Raw genomic sequence first — 19,119 nt, 5'->3', positions numbered from 1 at the left:
GTGAGACCATCTTGACGGAGAGAGAAATAGAGAGTTTGAAGAGAAAGAAATACTAATTTCAGACATCCTGGAAGAATTCCCCTTTCTTACAGAAAGCTTTAAAGGAAAGGGGCATATGTTAATAATGCGATACTAAGAGAGAACCATCTGTTTTAAGTACAGTAGAATGCTTTATTCTGATCTACTGTATGTAGGCCTATACTTTACTGTAAGTGTGTTTTGGTAGGCCTATAGTTTACGTGTGTCTCGGCATGGGGTTATAAGTTGCGTGATAATACACAGAAAGCCACCGCTACAATGCTATCATTGTCTAGCGCTAGGGGTGTATACCTTGCAAAAAATCACTGAGAAGTATTTCCCCCAGATGTTACTGGAGGCCCAAATTTGGGGTCCTGGCTCACGGACTAAAAGGGGTGAATTATTTAGTGTTCTGTCCTGATATACTTAAAATTAAGTATTGAACATTAAAAAATGCTGTTGCAGTGTACTTACAACTACTTAAACTTATTGTTATTTTCATTCTTTAAAAGTCACCAGAATGCAGGAAACAAAGTCTCTGAAACTCACATTTTTCTGGAGGATGAACCCCAAGCCCCTCTGCTATGGTTTATTTACGAGATCTCAAGGTTGGTATGTACAGTACTGTATGAAGTACTGTATTTGAATAACAGAGGGCCCCAAGTAGCCTTTTTGTTTAGGGTCACCAAGACTGAGGCAATCACTTACAACACCCCCCTGGACCACCCACCTCTCAAGACAGCAGGGAGCAATTGCTCTGGCAGAAGTTAACGACTTCAAATACCTGGGTTCCTGTGTCAACTCATCAGAACAGGACCTTAAGGTGAGAAAAGCGCTGGCATGGAGGGCCCTGAATGGCATGAATAGTGTGTGGAACTCCAATCTCCCTCGGCACATCAAACTGAGCTTCTTCCATGCGACCGTGGAGTCTGTCCTCCTATACGGCTGTGAAACTTGGATCCTGAAGCCCTCCCTCTCTGCTTTCCCTCCCCTCTCCACATGCCACCTTACCCTCCTCCCCTCTCCTCTGATGAGGTCTTCAACCTTGTTACATCTAGCCGCCCCACCACCATGCTCCCTCCTTCAGTCTATTGCACCCAAACTACTTCCCTTCCTAACCCACTTCATCAACATCTTTCCCACTGCTTTCAAGACTGCCAGAATCACCCCCTTCCTGAAGAAACCACCTCTCTGACATCAAAAACTACAGACTTTTGATCCTTTCTATCAAAAATACTTGAACACACACTTTAACCAACTGCCTTCGTATCTCCACCAGAACAACCTCCTGAACCCCCACCAGTCTGGGTTCAAGGTTGGCCACTCGACAGACACGGCCCTCCTTGCAGTGACAAAGTCACTCGCTGTGAGAGGAAACTCTCTCTCCCCTGTCCTGATACTCCTAGACCTGTCAGCAGCGCTTGACACCGTGGACCACCAGATCCTCCTCTCCACCCTTGAGGAGAAAGGCGTCACAGGCTCTCAGCACTCTCTGTTTGGATCCTACCTAACGGGCCGCTCCTACCAGGTGACATGGAGAGGGTCCGTTTCAGAATCACGTAGTCTAACTGAGGGAGTTCCACAAGGGTATGTCCTCGGTCCTCTTCTTTTTTCCTTCTACACTTCATCTCTGGGTTCAGTCTTTCACTCACATGGCTTCTCCTATCACTGCTATGCCAATGTCCCCCAGCTGGTCCTGTCATTTCCCCCTTCTAACACAAAAGTTGAGGCACGCATAGCTGCGTGCTTGGCTGACATCTCGGAGCGGATGGAGACACACCACCTCAACCTGGACAAGACTGAGCTGCTGATCCACCCGGGGAAGGGCTGCCCGCACCGCAACCTGGTCATCAGGGTTAGGGTTAGGGTGATGACAGTAAACCAACTCGGACTGTGAGGAATCTGAGTTTGACCCTTGATGACCAATTGTCACTGTCGGCACATATCACATCCGTTACACACTCTTGCAGATTCCTGCTCTACAACATCAGGAAGATTCACATTTTCCTCACGGCGCAGGTGCTCACCCAGGCCCTGGTCATCTCCCATCTGGATCTGCAACTCCCTCCTTGCTGGAGCCCCGGCGTCAGTCATTAAACCTATGGAGCTTGTCCAGAAAGTTGACGCTCGCCTGGTGTTCAACCACCCCAAATTCTCCCACACAACTTCCCTTCTCCGTTCCCTACTCTCCTATGGTTCCCTGTAGTAGCTCGCATCCAGTTTAAAACTGTGGTACTAACCTACAGGGCAATGAAACAGCTCCTTCCAACCTCCAGGCCATGGTCAGGCCCTACACCCCCTCCTGACCACTACACTCTGCTACCTCGGGGCAAGTGGTTGCCCCATCACTCCGAGGCCCTGCTCCGCTAAGGTCATAATTGATAACCAAGCTGGCAGAGCGCACAAACAAAGCACACAGATCCACAACACGCTTGGAGGAAGTGAAAAGGAGAAGTAGTCAGAAACAGCATCTTCAATGGGATCTGAGATACAGGCTCAAAGGGGCCGCTACAGAGCACGTCCCAGACTACTTGTCTGCACCAAGATGTCATTATCTGTATCTGTTCAACCAACATAATTATCTGTATTTGTATCTGTATTCGGATAGAAACCAGAAGTGAGCGTAGATATTTTATGAGCCTATACATATTGTAACCCATTAGTATACCATTTCGGACATAAAAAATAATGTCATAGTAGTCTAGGAAATGAGGATATGCAACTCAGGGGAAATTAGGATATGCAACTCAGGAGAAAGGATATGCGAGTCCAAAGCAGATTTGAAGAAGAAAACGAGGGTTGCGGTGTCTGTGAGGCATACTGACCATATGGATTGTACTGTACTATTCTGGACGGCTGTACAGTCATATGGGTTGTACTGTACTATTCTGGATGGCTGTACAGTCATATGGGTTGTACTGTACTATTCTGGATGGCTGTACAGTCATATGGGTTGTACTGTACTATTCTGGATGGCTGTACAGTCATATGGGTTGACCCATGGTCAGCATCAACTCAAACCAAGCTAACCAAGCTCTAGTCTACAGAGGAGATCTTCTGTGCTTGGCAGCTCCCAATAGTGGGTCATGTGGTGGAGAGGCACTGCTGCACCTTCAGCTGTTGTACGGTGAAGAGAAAAGCAAAGGGACAATCTTCCTCTTCCTCCATCTCTCACAGGGAGCAGAATGGCTACTCTTTAATCTCAAGTAGTCTAATTGCCAAGCCTTTGAAAGCAGCCATGAAGGTCACGGAAATCACAATTCCCACAGGGCAAACCATGTAATATTAAGAATTTCCAATAAGCTCTACACCAGCTCTGAGGCCTAGTGGTAGAGTGTCCGCCCCAAGACTGGGAGGTGCGTTCAATCCCCGGCCGGGTCATACCAAAGACTATAAAAATGGTACCCATTTCCTCCCTGCTTGGCACACAGCATCAAGGGTTGGAATTGGGGGACTACATCACCAAATGATTCCCGAGCGCGGCACCGCTGCTGCTCACCGCTCCCCCAGGGCATGGGTCAAATGCGGAGAACAAATTTCACACACTCAGGTGTGGGACTTTAACTTTAATCTCCATGTTAATGCTACTTATCATGAGGCCAAGCCCTCAATATGACTGGTCGCACGTCAATCTGGACAGAAAACATGCCTCCCTTACTTCCCTAGAAACGCTTTCTTGGATTAAGTGGCTGATAACACTGATGAATTTGTTCACTGTAGCTTTTTAGCTCCTGTCTCATGCAGCTCCTGCTTTTTCCTACACACTGGGTAACATGTTCCTGCAGGCACGCGTCATATCTGCTGAGCATGATGATTCATTCCAAGAAGTTGCCAGGGTCAACGGCACTGTTCTCCCATGTGTATGCGGCTTCAAATAGTTTGCCTCTAACACTTAGACCACGCTTTCCAATGACTTTGACTACTTCTACCACACGCTCCATGACTTGCCGTTTCTTTCTGACCTGGTCTGTGTGTAGAGGCGATTTGTTTGCCACTGTTGCAGCATAGATAGCCTGCACTCCTTCAATTTCATCTGCTTCCTCTTTAGATCCTATTTTGATATAGTGCTGCCACCTGCTGGCATACTGAAGGTGTAGCGTCCTGGCCAGTCACGACTAGTTTACTATGGTACACTCCAGGATCTGTGGCTTCAGTCACAAGTGTTTCTACTATGATCTGTATTAGTTGCTTCTTATTCTCTGGGATGTTGATAACTTTGTTCTGAGGGGGAAGTTGAGAGTCCAAAGACAGTTGGAACACCTTGAAGCCACCAGATCCCCTAGCCTTGCGAGCAGAACACTGTGCTAAACTCAATGTAACCTACAGTAACACAAGATAAACATCTCCAGTTATCAATCTTCATTGCAACTACTTCTTAAAATACACCACATCGTGACTCCACACTGAAGAGAGCTTGGTTGGTTGGAGTTAATGCTGACCATGGGGCAACCCATATGACTGCACAGCCATCCAGAATAGTCCAGTACAATCCATCTGGTCAGCATTCCTCACAGACACCACAACCCTCGTTTTCTTCTTCAGATCTGCTTTGGACTTGCATATCCTTTTTGCTGAGTTGCACATCCTCATTTCCCGATTTGCATACCTACGGAGCCCCTGAAGTGACATGGGGGAAAGAAAAAAAATCATGGGGAAAAAAATAGTAATTCAAGGTTGAACAAAAAAAAAGTTGCGAGTCTCCCTCCCCTGCCTCCCTCCCCCTGTCTCCTTCTCTCTGTCTCCCTCCCATGCCTCCCTGTCTCTCTCTGTCTCCCTCCCCCTCTCTCCCTGTCCGCCTCCCCGTCTCCTTCTCTCCCTCTCCCCCTGCCTCCCTGTTTCCCTCCCTCTCCCTCTGTCTCCCTCCCCCTCTCTCCCTGTCTCCCTCCCCCTGTCTCCCTCTCTCTGTCTCCCTCCCCCTCTCTCTGACTCCACCCCTCTCTCTCTGTCTCCCTCCCTCTGTCTCCCTCCCCCTCTCTCTGACTCCACCCCCCTCTCTCCCTGTCTCCCTCCCCCTGTCTCCCTCTCTCTGTCTCCCTCCCCCTCTCTCTGACTCCACCCCCTCTCTCTCTGTCTCCCTCCCCCTCTCTCTCTGACTCCATCCCCCTCTCTCTCTGTCTCCCTCCCCCTCTCTCTCTGACCATCCCCCTCTCTCTCTGTCTCCCTCTCTCTGTCTCCCTCCCCCTCTCTCTCTGACTCCATCCCCCTGTCTCCCTCTCTCTGTCTCCCTCCCCCTCTCTCTCTGACTCCATCCCCCTATCTCTCTGTCTCCCTCCCCCTCTCTCTGACTCCACCCCCCCCTCTCTCTCTGTCTCCCTCCCCCTCTCTCTGTCTCCCTCCCCCTCTCTCTGTCTCCCTCCCCCTCTCTCTCTGTCTCCCTCCCCCTCTCTCTGTCTCCCTCCCCCTCTCTCCCTCCCCCTCTCTCTCGGTCTCACTCCCCCTCTCTCCCTGTCTCCCTCCCCCTCTCCCTGTCTCCCTCCCCCTCTCTCTCTGTCTCCCTCCCCCTCTCTCTGTCTCCCTCCCCCTCTCTCTGTCTCCCTCCCCCTCTCTCCCTGTCTCCCTCCCCATCTCCCTGTCGCCCTCCCTCTCTCTCTGTCTCCCTCCCCCCTCTCTGTCTCCCTCCCCCCCTCTCCCTGTCTCCCTCCCTCTCTCTCTGTCTCCCACCCCTCTCCCTGTCTCCCTCCCTCTCTCTCTGTCTCCCTCCCCCCTCTCTGTCTCCCTCCCCCTCTCTCCCTGTCTCCCTCCCCCTGTCCCTGGCCCCGTCCAGTAACCCTGGGAGATGGTGAATGCTACACACTCCCTGATCTGGTGTGGTTTTACTGACACAGGGAGAAACAGACAGAAGGAGAGGGCTATAGGGTCAGGGCTGCACCATCAGGCAGAAACAAGATCCCTCTCTGAATTATTGAGGGGTAAAGGTCTTGCTTAACCATAGCTAAACAGTGTCAGTGGTCCTGCTCTGACCCGGAAGTACACCTGGAAGTACATTTCAAGGTTGATGGGTAAAGGTTGATGAGTAGGTTTTGCGAGATCTCACAAAACCTGTACTAGGCGGGGGCAGAGACAGGCACTGGATATGAAGTCACTGCATCCTGCTGAAATGGCTGCCTGCATTCACATATGATTTCCTTCAGAGGTGGGGTTCCTTGTGGTAACTTGCTGCTCAGCCTCTTGATTCATCCCGGGTGATTTTCATCTTTGAAGGCTGTGGCCTTGAGTACAGTTCCCCAACCAATGGGAGGATAGCTTCACCTAATAGCTGGTCTGGCTCTATTCTCTCTATATGAATGCATTTTTCTTCTTTTGATGTTCTGACAAAAATAATCGCCACAAAGTATGCTTCCGATCTGATTTTATTTATCATTTAGTGTAAAACTATAGTATAAAACTAGAGTATAGTCCCATAAAGTCATCCCCACCGGGTCTTGAACCCTGGTCTCCCGGGTGGGAGTCCAATGCTCTGACCACTACTCTACTTGTGCAGTGTAGATCAGTAGGTTGATTTTGGTATCCTTCTTGATTTTAGTGTGCTGGGACTACTGGTGCCAACAGAGAGATGCAGGCCAACATTGTCAGGAGTAAGGGAGGGAGGGAGGGAGTGATAACTCGACAAGCGCTATACTAGGTGCGCTGGCTTCCACACACGCACAAAAATTACATTATAATTGTGCAAAATGTTCATTAAGCTAAACATCTCTCTCAAACTTTCAGTCCTCTGCTTTACATTTCCAAACAAGAGTATTTGGTGTTTTGGAACAAAATTCTATATGCACCTAGGGACCCATTGTTTTAGTGTTTTAGCATTGTGTTAGCAACTACCATATATCTCTCCATATATAAAGTTTGTCCAAATTTTTATATGGACCTTTGTATCACAAGTAACCTAATAACATGGCTTATAAAGCTAAATACCAAACCTATCCTTTAAAGTCACATTTCAGCTCAGTTGCCCTGTACTCCTTTATCAAGTTCTACCAGTCTGTGATAGCCAGCACACTATTCCTTGCCATGGCTTACTCTTGTGAAATAACATTTTGTTGTGGACATTTCCCTATTGACTGGGCAGACAGCCAATCACAGTGGTTGCACCTGGTGTGGCCAATCAGATTTCAGTGGAAGCACATGCCACCCTAGGCCACTCCCTAGACACACTCCCTGGCCGTCTCCATTTGTCCATGTTTTACAGTGTTGCACTTTCCTGCATAGAGAAAATAAAGCCTTATAGGTTTTCATTCTTTGGAATTTCTTCCTCCCCCCTTTGTAGAGTTCAGAGACCGTAAGAAACAGAAGCGTTGAATCTGTTTGTTTCACACAGTACTTTTAGACACTTGAAATTAAACCCTGCTTACTTTTACCTTGGTTTCTCTGGAATTCTGTATGCCGCTGAAATGTTCAGTAGTTGTGTCAGGTGCGTTTCGCTCAACGCTTCTGACATGGCCGCCCTGGCCTCCACTCTAGCAGGAACATGTGGTTAGGATTAGCCTGGACGGAGGTGATGTGATGTAACTATGATGAAGGTCTAGACACTGCAAACATATCTTAGAACAGCCACCCTGCAAACACGTCAACAGCAAACATGTCTTAGAACAGCCACCCTGCAAACACGTCAACAGCAAACATGTCTTAGAACAGCCAGTCTCAGCTACAAACCAGTGCACAAATCCCCACACACAAAAGGAGGACGCCATCTTATCTCTTGATGACACAATTTCTCTTGAACCCCCCTTCCCCAAACACACTCACACAGAAACACACACCACACACACTTTAGTAGAGTCAGCCAGGCATGACTCATATCCTCTCAGCCCTTTGACCTCATGAGAAAGTGGGGGGGAGTCTGCCCAGCTCTGCTCCATTTCCAGGAATTCCTGGGCCTGCTTTCGTGACCGTCATACCTTGTAGCCCCCGGCACTCTATAACTACCTCGTTGACGGCACCTCAATGGATGTTGTCTACTGCTCCCAGGAGGGGGAGGGGCCCATACCTGCCAGGTGCTGCTGAATGCTGCATCGCTATTGGCTAGGAATGTTCTCATGGTCTTTATTTGACCGCACCCTCTTCTTCGTCCATCCAAAAGCACACAGTGGAGGCTTGGCAGGAAACAGACTTTTACCGGAGTGAAAGAAGCCTGGAATACGGACCTGTGAACAATCAGAGGTACAGTACTTCTCTGGAGAGGATTAACTACCATACATCACTTTATTTCTAGTGAATGTCTGATTATTTCTAGTGAATGTCTGAGCTCTAATGTCTCTCTCAAAGTTTCTCTGTCTTTGTCTGTCTTTCTTGTCTGTTGGGACATCATACTGTTCAAAAATGAAAGTAAGCTGTTGTAGAATTCTTTGTTCAGAGGTATTATCCTGTCTAGTGGTGTTTGTGTGTGTTGGCTTGTGTTGTCACAGTAGACTAGCTTTCTGAATAGATTTGACATGCCTGCTTTATGATTTTCATACCACATTCTTCAGGCTACGCTTAAATTGCCTCCTGACCATATAGAAATGAACTGTTTACCATGATGATTTTGTCCAATTGAATTTGCCCCAGTATGTAATGTGTTGGACACACTGAAAGAAACAGGACACTCTATAGCAGGTGATCACCAAATGTGAGGACTTAGTTTGGCTTTCAAATAGACTTGTTGACCTAAAGGTCATTGAGGGAGAGGCTGAGGTCACTGTGGCAGATCTCTATAGGCGCTATAGATGCACCCACGTACTGTAGCTAACGCTAACACTCCCTCTCTGAGAAAGCTGAGATCTCTGGCATCTCCAGGGATTACCTGTGACTGGAGGTGTTGCTTCTTCAGATTCCCAGAGGGGAAGTGACCCGGATGAGCGTTCGGTACGGTGTCTAGGACCCTGGAGGGAGGCTGCGCCGTAGTCTCAGCCGCATCAGCGCTCATGTCCGATGGAGCATGTGTAAAGCTCAGACGACAGTTGGGCAGACTCTGAGGGAGCGTGTTTCAGCTTGCTCTGGCTTCCAGACATACAGACAGAGGGGAGACATCCCTAGAAGGCGCAGCGGAGATCTCTCTGAATGGTGTGGGGGGGGGGGGGGGTAGAGGAGAGTAGGGGAATTATCTGCCCTGAGGGTTGTGTGAGTTCAGGCTCGGTGTGAACAGCTGTTCCAGCCTGCTTTGGTTACCCCACCTTGATGAGTCAACTACAGTCACTCATACAGCCCTTACACTACCAGCGGTACAGGGATGACAGTGATGTTATTAGCACTAGTTCTGTCCTTTGTCACAGTTGCAAGAAACTGACTCATTTGGGGGTTTTCATAATAGTCATCATCAAAACTGAGTAAACGATGAGGTGTTTGTGAGCCGGTGATGACGTATTGTGTGTTAAATACATATCTTTGTTTTTTTTCCAGTGTTTTCCAGACAGACAGACAGACAGACAGTCCAGATGGCCGTATCATCGTTCAGCCGTAGACAGTGGGCGTCTCAGTCCCTGAGGGTCACAGCCAAGGAGATGTCCATCATGGGCTCCAGGGGCAAGAACAACGCCATAGCCGAGCGGTTCTCCAAGTAATTCTCTCTCTCCTCTGACTCCCACAGCCCTCATCTCTCTCTGTATCCATTACTAATAATTATTTAAGACAGGTATCTGGATGTCATACTGTTTCTAGATTCTCCCCCCACTGTACAGTACAGTACCTCTATGCTTTCTGGCTCTTTGTACTGTAGTTTCCTCCATTCCATAGTTGTTTATCCATAACATCAGAAGCACAAACCAGTTCATCCAGTAATAGGTAGGTAAGTGGGTACTGTCCCAATCTTAGTACAGTATACTCATATGATCTTGCTGTAGAACCAACCACCTCAAACATTTGACCTCTGTGGCCAAGAAAATTGATGGACTTGAATCCTCATCCCCTCCTTGCCTTCAGAAATGATCACAAGAATACATTTTCACAAGTCAGTTAAAATGCACGTTCACAAGTCAGTTAAAATACACGTTCACAAGTCAGTTAGAATACACGTTCACAAGTGAAAGTCAGTTAAAACATCTGTGAAAATAATTGGTCTGTTCTGGTCCTATCTCAAAACAGAACCAAAAGTATTATAGTACCTGTAAATATTGTTTGTTTTTCCTTTGTTTTTTCATGCATTTCTGTGTTCTGTATTATGTAAAAAAATAGAAATATTTTAAATATCATCCCTATCTGATATTTTGAAATCTAATGATTAGAGTGGACTTACTGTCTCTCGACTATCGTCTCACTTCTACCCTTTTTTCATTCAGTGTTTGACCACTAGCAGTCAGTGTTGATCTGGTGCTGTGTGAATGCACCCTGAGAAAGTCCCTAGATATCAAACATCATTACTCAACCAGCTTGACCTTCTGATTCCACCTGGAACCTCTTCTTCTGTTGAGTTTGAGGAGGCCAGGAGAGAGGAGGCCAGGAGAGAGGAGGCCAGGAGAGAGGAGGCCAGGAGAGAGGAGGCCAGCAGAGAGGAGGCCACGAGAGAGGAGTTTGAGGAGGCCAGGAGAGAGGAGGCCAGCAGAGAGGAGGCCAGGAGAGAGGAGGCCAGGAGAGAGGAGGCCAGGAGAGAGGAGGCCAGGAGAGAGGAGGCCAGGAGAGAGGAGTTTGAGGAGGCCAGCAGAGAGGAGGCCAGGAGAGAGGAGGCCAGGAGAGAGGAGGCCAGGAGAGAGGAGTTTGAGGAGGCCAGGAGAGAGGAGGCCAGGAGAGAGGAGTTTGAGGAGGCCAGGAGAGAGGAAGCCAGGAGAGAGGAGTTTGAGGAAGCCAAGAGGGAGGAGTTTGAGAAGGCCAGGAGAGAGGAGTATGAGGAGGCCAAGAAGGAGGAGTTTGAGAAGGCCAGAAGGGAGGGTGGGAGTTTGAGAAGGCTAGGAGGGAGGAGTTTGAGGAGGCCAGGAGAGAGGGTGGGAGTTTGAGGAGGCCAGCAGAGAGGGTGAGAGTTTGAGGAGGTCAGGAGAGAGGAGTTTGAGGAGGCCAGGAGAGAGGAGTTTGAGGAGGCCAGGAGAGAGGGTGGGAGTTTGAGGAGGCCAGGAGAGAGGGTGGGAGTTTGAGGAGGCCAGGAGAGAGGGTGGGAGTTTGAGGAGGCCAGGAGAGAGGGTGAGAGTTTGAGGAGGTCAGGAGAGAGGAGTTTGAGGAGGCCAGGAGAGAGGAGTTTGAGGAGGTCAGGAGAGAGGGTGGGAATTTGAGGAGGTCAGGAGAGAGGGTGAGAGTTTGAGGAGGTCAGGAGAGAGGAGTTTGAGGAGGCCAGGAGAGAGGGTGGGAGTTTGAGGAGGCCAGGAGAGAGGAGTTTGAGGAGGCCAGGAAGCCTGGAAGCCAGACTCATCAGAAAAGGCAGGAGTACTTGCCTTGACAGATGAACTCCTTCAGCCAACAAAGCATAGATCAAACTTTTACCAAATCTAGTTGGAAGAACGGCAAAAAAATATTTCTGCAATAACTGCACTGTGTTAACGTTAACGTTACTGCTCGTTGCTCCATTCTACTATCTGACTCCTGTTGTATTTCTCGTCATCTTCTACAGAAACCAATCAGGGACTGGGGGCGGAACAGTAGTTAAAATGCAGTCTTTTGATTGGTGCCCCATTCTCTGGGAAAACTCAAATCGTTCTGGGCGGCTGGAAATCCAGTCTATTGTGAAAACCTTTTTTTTTTCTTTTTTTTCCGCGCTGAGTCTGGCTTCCAGGCTACAGGAGAGAGGGTGGGAGGAAGCAAGATGAGGCTTAATCAACTCAGACTAATAGATTATTGTTACAAACTCAAACTCATTCACATCTTCCACCTCATCTACCTCTCCTCTTCCATCTCTCCTCTCCTCATCCACCTCTCCTCTCCTCATCCACCTCTCCTCTCCTCATCCATCTCTCCTCATCCATCTCTCTTCTCCTCATCCACCTCTCCTCTCCTCATCCATCTCTCCTCTCCTCATCCACCTCTCCTCATCCATCTCTCCTCTCCTCATTCATCTCTCCTCCCCTCATCCACCTCTCCTCATCCACCTCTCCTCTTTTGTCCTTGGCTCAGGTACCAGAAGGCTGCAGAGGAGGGGAACACAGAGAGGAGGAAAGCAGTGAGTATCAAAGACTGTCTGCTCTACTACTCAACCCTTTTCTTCCCCTCTGTCAGTGAGCTCTATAACCTAACCAAGACACCACTAGTGAGGCACATCATTACACCTAAACCTTCTCTCTAACGATCCATAAATCCAGAAAACAGATGCGCTTTTGGTCACAATCAAATGTCAGAAATTAACATAAATTCAGATGTAAAAATGCCTCTAGTTGGATTTAGACCCTCTAAACAAACAAAACACATCATATATGTTCCAATTCCATAAGAATAGATTTCCCTTGAAGTCATGATTAACACTTTATTAACACATTAGTGATGTACAGTACTGTACTGTACAAACTAAGATGTGTTAAAGTCCCAGAGTCAGTTTTTTCCAGTTGGAGGGAGGAGGCGTGGTCCTGGTCTGAGTCTCTCCTTCCTCCAGACTGACCCCCTCGGTCTCTCGTTTTTTTCTCTCTTCCTTACTCACCCTGCCTCCCTTCCTCTGCGCGTTTCTCTCTCTGGTTTAGAGGGTGGGCTAGCTCTCTCTCTCTCTCTCTCTCTCTCTTCCTCTCAGTGTTTCTCTCTCTGGTTTAGAGGGTGGGCTAGCTCTCTCTCTCTCTCTCTCTCTCTCTCTCTCTTCCTCTCAGTGTTTCTCTCTCTGGTTTAGAGGGTGGGCTAGCGCTCTCTCTCTCTCTCTCTCTCTCTTCCTCTGCGCGTTTCTCTCTCTGGTTTAGAGGGTGGGCTAGCTCTCTCTCTCTCTCTCTCTCTCTCTCTCTCTCTCTCTCTTCCTCTGAGTGTTTCTCTCTCTGGTTTAGAGGGTGGGCTAGCTCTCTCTCTCTCTCTCTCTCTCTCTCTCTCTTCCTCTGTGTGTTTCTCTCTCTGGTTTAGAGGGTGGGCTAGCTCTCTCTCTCTCTCTCTCTCTCTCTCTCTTCCTCTGAGTGTTTCTCTCTCTGGTTTAGAGGGTGGGCTAGCTCTCTCTCTCTCTCTCTTCCTCTGCGTGTTTCTCTCTCTGGTTTAGAGGGTGGGCTAGCTCTCTCTCTCTCTCTCTCTCTCTCTCTTCCTCTGAGTGTTTCTCTCTGGTTTAGAGGGTGGGCTAGCTCTCTCTCTCTCTCTCTCTCTCTTCCTCTGAGTGTTTCTCTCTCTGGTTTAGAGGGTGGGCTAGCTCTCTCTCTCTCTCTCTCTCTCTCTCTCTCGTCCTGCTGTGCTCTAAAGCCTCACATCTGGGACAGATTGTAACATTTCCAGCCACCGGCTTCCAACCAGCAGGACCTTCAGGTTGCCAGAATCTCTTGAGGTTTTTATTCCACTCTTCTCTTACTAGTAATATTAGGAGGAGGAGTAGTAGTGGGAGTATTTTATTCATCTCTGTGGGGAAATTGCAAAAGTTGTCTGAGTGAGGGTTTTGGTTTCCCATGAATATTGACATTTCTCACGTTCCCTTACAGATGTGTACTCCTGTTACTGTATGTCTTTTAGAATGCCACTGTAGGACGATGTGAAAATTGTGGATGTGAGAAATTGTTACTTTTTTTTCACAGACAACTGATTAGTTACTAAGTGATGTAGTCAGTTGCTCGTGTCAGATCATGAATTGATCTGGTCTTGGTACTTTAGCTAGATGTCTTGAGAATCTAGCCGGTCGTAGTGTTCCTTTAAACATGTATTGTAGTCTTTGATTAACCGTAACTCATCGGTTTTAGCGAGGGAAGCTACACTTCTACTCATGTGAGACATGGCATGCTGTGTAGGTATGTGCTGTGCTGGGACTATTTCTGTATCTGGGGTGTGATCTGTTCTCCGTCGTTGATGTGGTCTGTGTTACTGCTCAGTTGGATTAGTTTCTTTACTTCCTCATATGTGGCTAATAGTTCCATCTCTCCTCTTCTGTGGTCTACATTCATCTGGCTCTATCTCTCTCAACAAAGTAATTCTTGTGTTTGAGTGTTTGCCCTACCCCACCTTTCTGAAAGTGCTTTGCTCAGATTACTGTCCAGCTAGTCCAGATTACTGTCCAGCTAGTCCAGATTACTGTCCAGTTAGTCCAGATTACTGTCCAGTTAGTCCAGATTACTGTCCAGTTAGTCCAGATTACTATCCAGCTAGTCCAGATTACTGTCCAGTTAGTCCAGATTACTGTCCAGCTAGTCCAGATTACTGTCCAGTTAGTCCAGATTACTATCCAGCTAGTCCAGATTACTGTCCAGTTAGTCCAGATTACTATCCAGCTAGTCCAGATTACTGTCCAGCTAGTCCAGATTACTGTCCAGATAGTCCAGATTACTGTCCAGCTAGTCCCCTGTAGCCCTCAGACGGCATGGCTTGTAATATACGGTCCCTTGACCTCCCAGTACAACTGGTCAGCCTGCCTCCAGCCAGCCAGCCGTTTGAACAGCGATCATGAGACCGCGTGCTCCGTCTCGACTTCATCCTCCCATCCTCCTCTCCCTCCAGCGTCTTGACTTCATCCTCCCATCCTCCTCTCCCTCCAGGCTGCGGAGCCCGTGCCCCCCGCCCTGCGCCGCGGTAACCTGAGCCTGCTGAAGAAGCGCTGGGAGCAGCCTGCCTCGAGGGACCAGCGTCCAGCCCCGGCCTGCCCCACCTGCCCACAGGCCCCGGAGGACATGGACAACGCCCCGCAGAGAGACACCGCCAGGCCAGAGGGAGCTGACGACGCACCTTCCGTGTCCATCGAGAAGTCCGATGTCCCGCTCACCAGCCTGAAGAGGATGTTTGAGAAGGGAGACCACCTGGACAACAATGTAAGTCACACCGAGCTGGCTTCTAATACACGTAATCTAACCTGTCGGGATTACTAACTGTGTTTGGGAGTAGATTGAGAAACTATACAACAGGTAACCTGTCGTTTTTGTTTGTTTACAGTAATGGCTAGTGTACACTAGGAGAACACTAAGAGAGATGCTACCGATCATTTAAGAAACATACTGTTAAGAGTTTAAAGGTTAGGTTAAAGGGTCTGTTTTAATGAGGAGGGGGCTATAAGGAGGTCAGGGACTTTTTCTGACCATGTCAGCTGAGGAGGATAACATCTTAGTTCGAAGGCAAGATATATATAAGATTTTGGAGCCTGAAGGAGCCTGACTGGAGAGATTCTTCAGGCTTCTTGGTGAGACAGGGAGGTCTGTGTGATGCTCTCCCAGACTGAAGAATGTTCTTGTTGTTGTGAGGTCAGAGCCCCCCAGCCCTTCAGTCACACTGTGGGTCACATGGACATAGCAGGTCTCTTATCTACATGCTCCTCGGACTGAGCGTCCAGGACAGGAACATGGCACAGACATATATGAGCTGTGAATCACACACCCTGCCTGGGGGGCTACTTAGAGCAAGTTTGCACATGGGACAGCGGTGAGCTAGTTTTATAGCAGGTTTCTTATCCTCGAGCACCCCCTCTCCTCACCTCTCCTCCCCCTCTTTTCACCTCTCCTCCCCCTCTCCTCACCCCGTGCTGCTGGAGACGCTCTCCTTCAGGGCTGTGATGATGTCATGGGATAGTTATGCCACATGACTCAAGACAGCTGACCCCCCCCCCCCCCCCCCTCTGGTCTTGCAGGCTGCAGTATCAAAGACAAGCCTCATCTCATCTCATCTCCTCTCCAACCTTCTCCTCTCCAATCCTCTCCCCTCCTCTCCTCATCCCCTCCTCTCCCCTCGTCTCCTCTCCAACCCTCTCCCCTCCTCTCCTCTCCAACCCTTTCCTCTCCTCTCCCCTCGTCTCCTCTCCAACCCTCTCCTCTCCCCTCGTCTCCTCTCCAACCCTCTCCTCTTCTCTCCCCTCGTCTCCTCTCCTCTCCCCTCCTCTCCTCATCCCCTCCTCTCCAATCCTCTCCTCTTCTCTCTAATCCTCTCCTCTCCTCCCCAACTTCTGCCCCTGGCTTCTGCCCCCCCCCCCCCACCCCCTGCCTTCACCAGCACCCCCCCCCCGTCCCCCCGTCCTCTGCCACAGCCCCTACCCAGCTGCTCCTGCCCCCCCCCCCTCACCCTCCCACAGCGTCTGTCTACTCTCTGGTCTCTAGCTAGAGAACAGCCTGAAACAAAAAACCCTTCCCTCGGGACCCCAGCCCCCTCCCTGCTTGTGTCTAGGCCCCTCCCTCCCTAAACCTCTCAGAAAGCCGTCCCCCTCTTCCTCCTGCTAGCTGGGAAGAATCACACTACTTTCTGGGTGTGCTGCTGAAGCAAGGCTGGAACCGGCTGAACTGAGTTAGACTAGGAGACCGTTGAGAGAATCCCCTTCAGGACCGACATGACAGTGACAATAATGACGATGACATCTCCGGTGTAATGCGCCTCCCTGGTCGGTTGTGGCTGTGCAGGTACAGTAGATCTACCATCTTAGGTCTTTTGTGTGGTTTCTGACCTCCTAACTCCCAGGTTTATTACCGTAGTGGAGCTACTCTGGACCACAGTCTAGCTCGGGGCTGTCGGACCTTGCTCAGTGTTAGATTGGTCTGCTTTCATTGGGCGGTTGGATGCTAGGGGTACTTTGAATGAAACCCTTTGATGGCTGAACTAGCACATACAGTACATATTGACTTTTCTGTGTTAAAAAAAAAAGTGTCTCTCTGTAACATAGCCTTCTCAAAAGCCTTTTTCATAAGTTTAAAAAAAAAGAAAGATTGTGCCACGTGTTGTGATTAATGAGCTCTTTGTTGCTGTCTCTGTGGGGGGGGGGGGCGTGGGGGATCAATGGGGCTTCAGGGCAGCCCATCTGGCTGGCTGGCTGGCTGGCTGGCTGGCTGGCTGGCTGGCTGACTGGTTGGCTGGCTGGCTGGTTGGCTGACTGACTGACTGGTTGGCTGACTGACTGGTTGGCTGGCTGGTTGGCTGACTGGGGTTTAAATGGATCCCAGATTAGTGGAGGATCTTTGTCTGGCTTGATGATCGGCCTTGTGCCTGACGGCTGCCTGTTTATATCCTGACACGCCTCTTCAGCCCTTCCTTTGAGATATCAGATATCAGACAGTAGGCTACCTCTCTAGATTACCACCCTACAGTAGGCTACCCCCATCTCTCCAGATTACCACCCTACAGTAGGCTACCCCCATCTCTCCAGATTACCACCCTACAGTAGACTACCCCCCATCAGATTACCACCCTACAGTAGGCTACCCCCATCTCTCCAGATTACCACCCTACAGTAGACTACCCCCATCTCTCCAGATTACCACCCTACAGTAGGCTACCCCCCATCAGATTACCACCCTACAGTAGGCTACCCCCCATCAGATTACCACCCTACAGTAGGCTACCCCCCATCAGACTACCACCCTACAGTAGGCTACCCCCCATCAGACTACCACCCTACAGTAGGCTACCCCCCATCAGACTACCAACCTACAGTAGGCTACCCCCCATCAGATTACCACCCTACAGTAGGCTACCCCCATCTCTCCAGATTACCACCCTACAGTAGGCTACCCCCCATCATATTACCAACCTACAGTAGGCTACCCCCCATCTCTCCATCACTCCTAGCGCTTGTCTCCCCACTTCTGCTTAGCGGCCATACCTAGTTTCCTCGACATTCTTTATGAGTCTGTCTGTTACGTGCTTATTGTGTTTTGTTATGATTCACTTAAATATCCTATTATGGACTACAGGGATAGCTAACACATAATAGTCTACCATGTAGGCAACATCTCTGTAACTATTTGCATACTCTATTTATTTATTTTCTATTTTATTTAGCCCATGTTTATTGCTCTGTAAGTGCTCTTAGTCTTAGCCAATAGACAAACTTTCCAGGAGCTTGTTTGATCGTGTCGTTGAGAGAGGTCAGGGAAGAATTTTTACAGCTCACCTTTCTGGCCCCCGGGTGAAACTGTTTTTTTTACTTCCCTCTGGAATACGTAGGGGTGGGACCTATGCCCCCCCCCCCCTCCCATTGCTCTCTGGGAAGCGCATCGGGTTGCCTCTGTGTATGAAATGCACTATAAAAATAAAGTTTGATTTGATAGGCCCAGTGTTGATCTCTCTCTCTCTGACAGACTGGGAAAGGCCCAGTGTTGGTCTCTCTCTCTGACAGACTGGGAAAGGCCCAGTGTTGGTCTCTCTCTGACAGACTGGGAAAGGCCCAGTGTTGGTCTCTCTCTCTGACAGACTGGGATAGGCCCAGTGTTGATCTCTCTCTCTCTGACAGACTGGGATAGGCCCGGTGTTGGTCTCTCTCTCTCTGACAGACTGGGATAGGCCCGGTGTTGGTCTCTCTCTCTCTGACAGACTGGGATAGGCCCAGTGTTGGTCTCTCTCTCTGACAGACTGGAATGGGCCCGGTGTTGGTCTCTCTCTCTCTGACAGACTGGAATGGGCCCAGTGTTGGTCTCTCTCTCTGACAGACTGGAATGGGCCCAGTGTTGGTCTCTCTCTCTGACAGACTGGAATGGGCCCAGTGTTGGTCTCTCTCTCTCTGACAGACTGGAATGGGCCCAGTGTTGGTCTCTCTCTCTGACAGACTGGAATGGGCCCAGTTCCAGATGTAAATGGAGTCAGCTGAAGTTGATTCATTCCAATGGTTTTTTCCAATTCACTTGATCATGCACATGATGGATGATGAGTGACATGTGTGTGTCGGCAGCTGAGACAGTCTGTCTCCTGCTACGGTTTACTGAGCCTATAAGGTGATTAGAGTGGGCTGTACAGGACAAACACTCCCATAGATGGATAGACAGACAGACAGACAGACAGACAGACAGACAGACATTTGTCAGTCAGAACAATAAAGATTGGAATAAGGACCATCTACATCTACCTACATCAATTACTAGTGTAACTTAAACACAACCACCTTTACAAACTATCTAAATCATCATAATAGTAAATTATTGATTATAATTAGAAAAAGGGTATGTTTATCAGGGGACTGTGTCTTATGAACAGAGAGACCAGAGGAGAGATGAGCAGACTGTGTCTTATGAACAGAGAGACCAGAGGAGAGATGAGCAGACTGTGTCTTATGAACAGAGAGACCAGAGGAGAGATGAGCAGACTGTGTCTTATGAACAGAGACCAGAGGAGAGATGAGCAGACTGTGTCTTATGAACAGAGAGACCAGAG

General features: G+C 49.1%; 1 protein-coding gene across 1 annotated transcript in view; it reads left to right on the top strand.

Moving 5' to 3' along the window:
* The first annotated feature begins 8,070 nt into the window (after positions 1 to 8,070).
* LOC311315524 (LIM domain and actin-binding protein 1-like) overlaps positions 8,071 to 19,119 on the top strand; it is a 15,774-nt gene continuing 4,725 nt past the window's right edge. The window contains exons 1-4 of the mRNA XM_084446194.1: positions 8,071 to 8,172; positions 9,391 to 9,547; positions 12,022 to 12,067; positions 14,541 to 14,810. Coding sequence (XP_084302320.1) covers positions 9,426 to 9,547; positions 12,022 to 12,067; positions 14,541 to 14,810 — 438 coding nt within the window. The 5' untranslated portion in view covers positions 8,071 to 8,172; positions 9,391 to 9,425. The remainder of the gene's footprint in view (positions 8,173 to 9,390; positions 9,548 to 12,021; positions 12,068 to 14,540; positions 14,811 to 19,119) is intronic.

This window comes from Borostomias antarcticus (genome assembly GCF_949987555.1).
Source record: "Borostomias antarcticus genome assembly, chromosome: 11".
Taxonomy (NCBI): Eukaryota; Metazoa; Chordata; class Actinopteri; order Stomiiformes; family Stomiidae; genus Borostomias; species Borostomias antarcticus.
The sequence above is the reverse complement of the archived record's forward strand: the minus strand, read 5'-3'. Positions and strand labels throughout refer to the sequence as shown.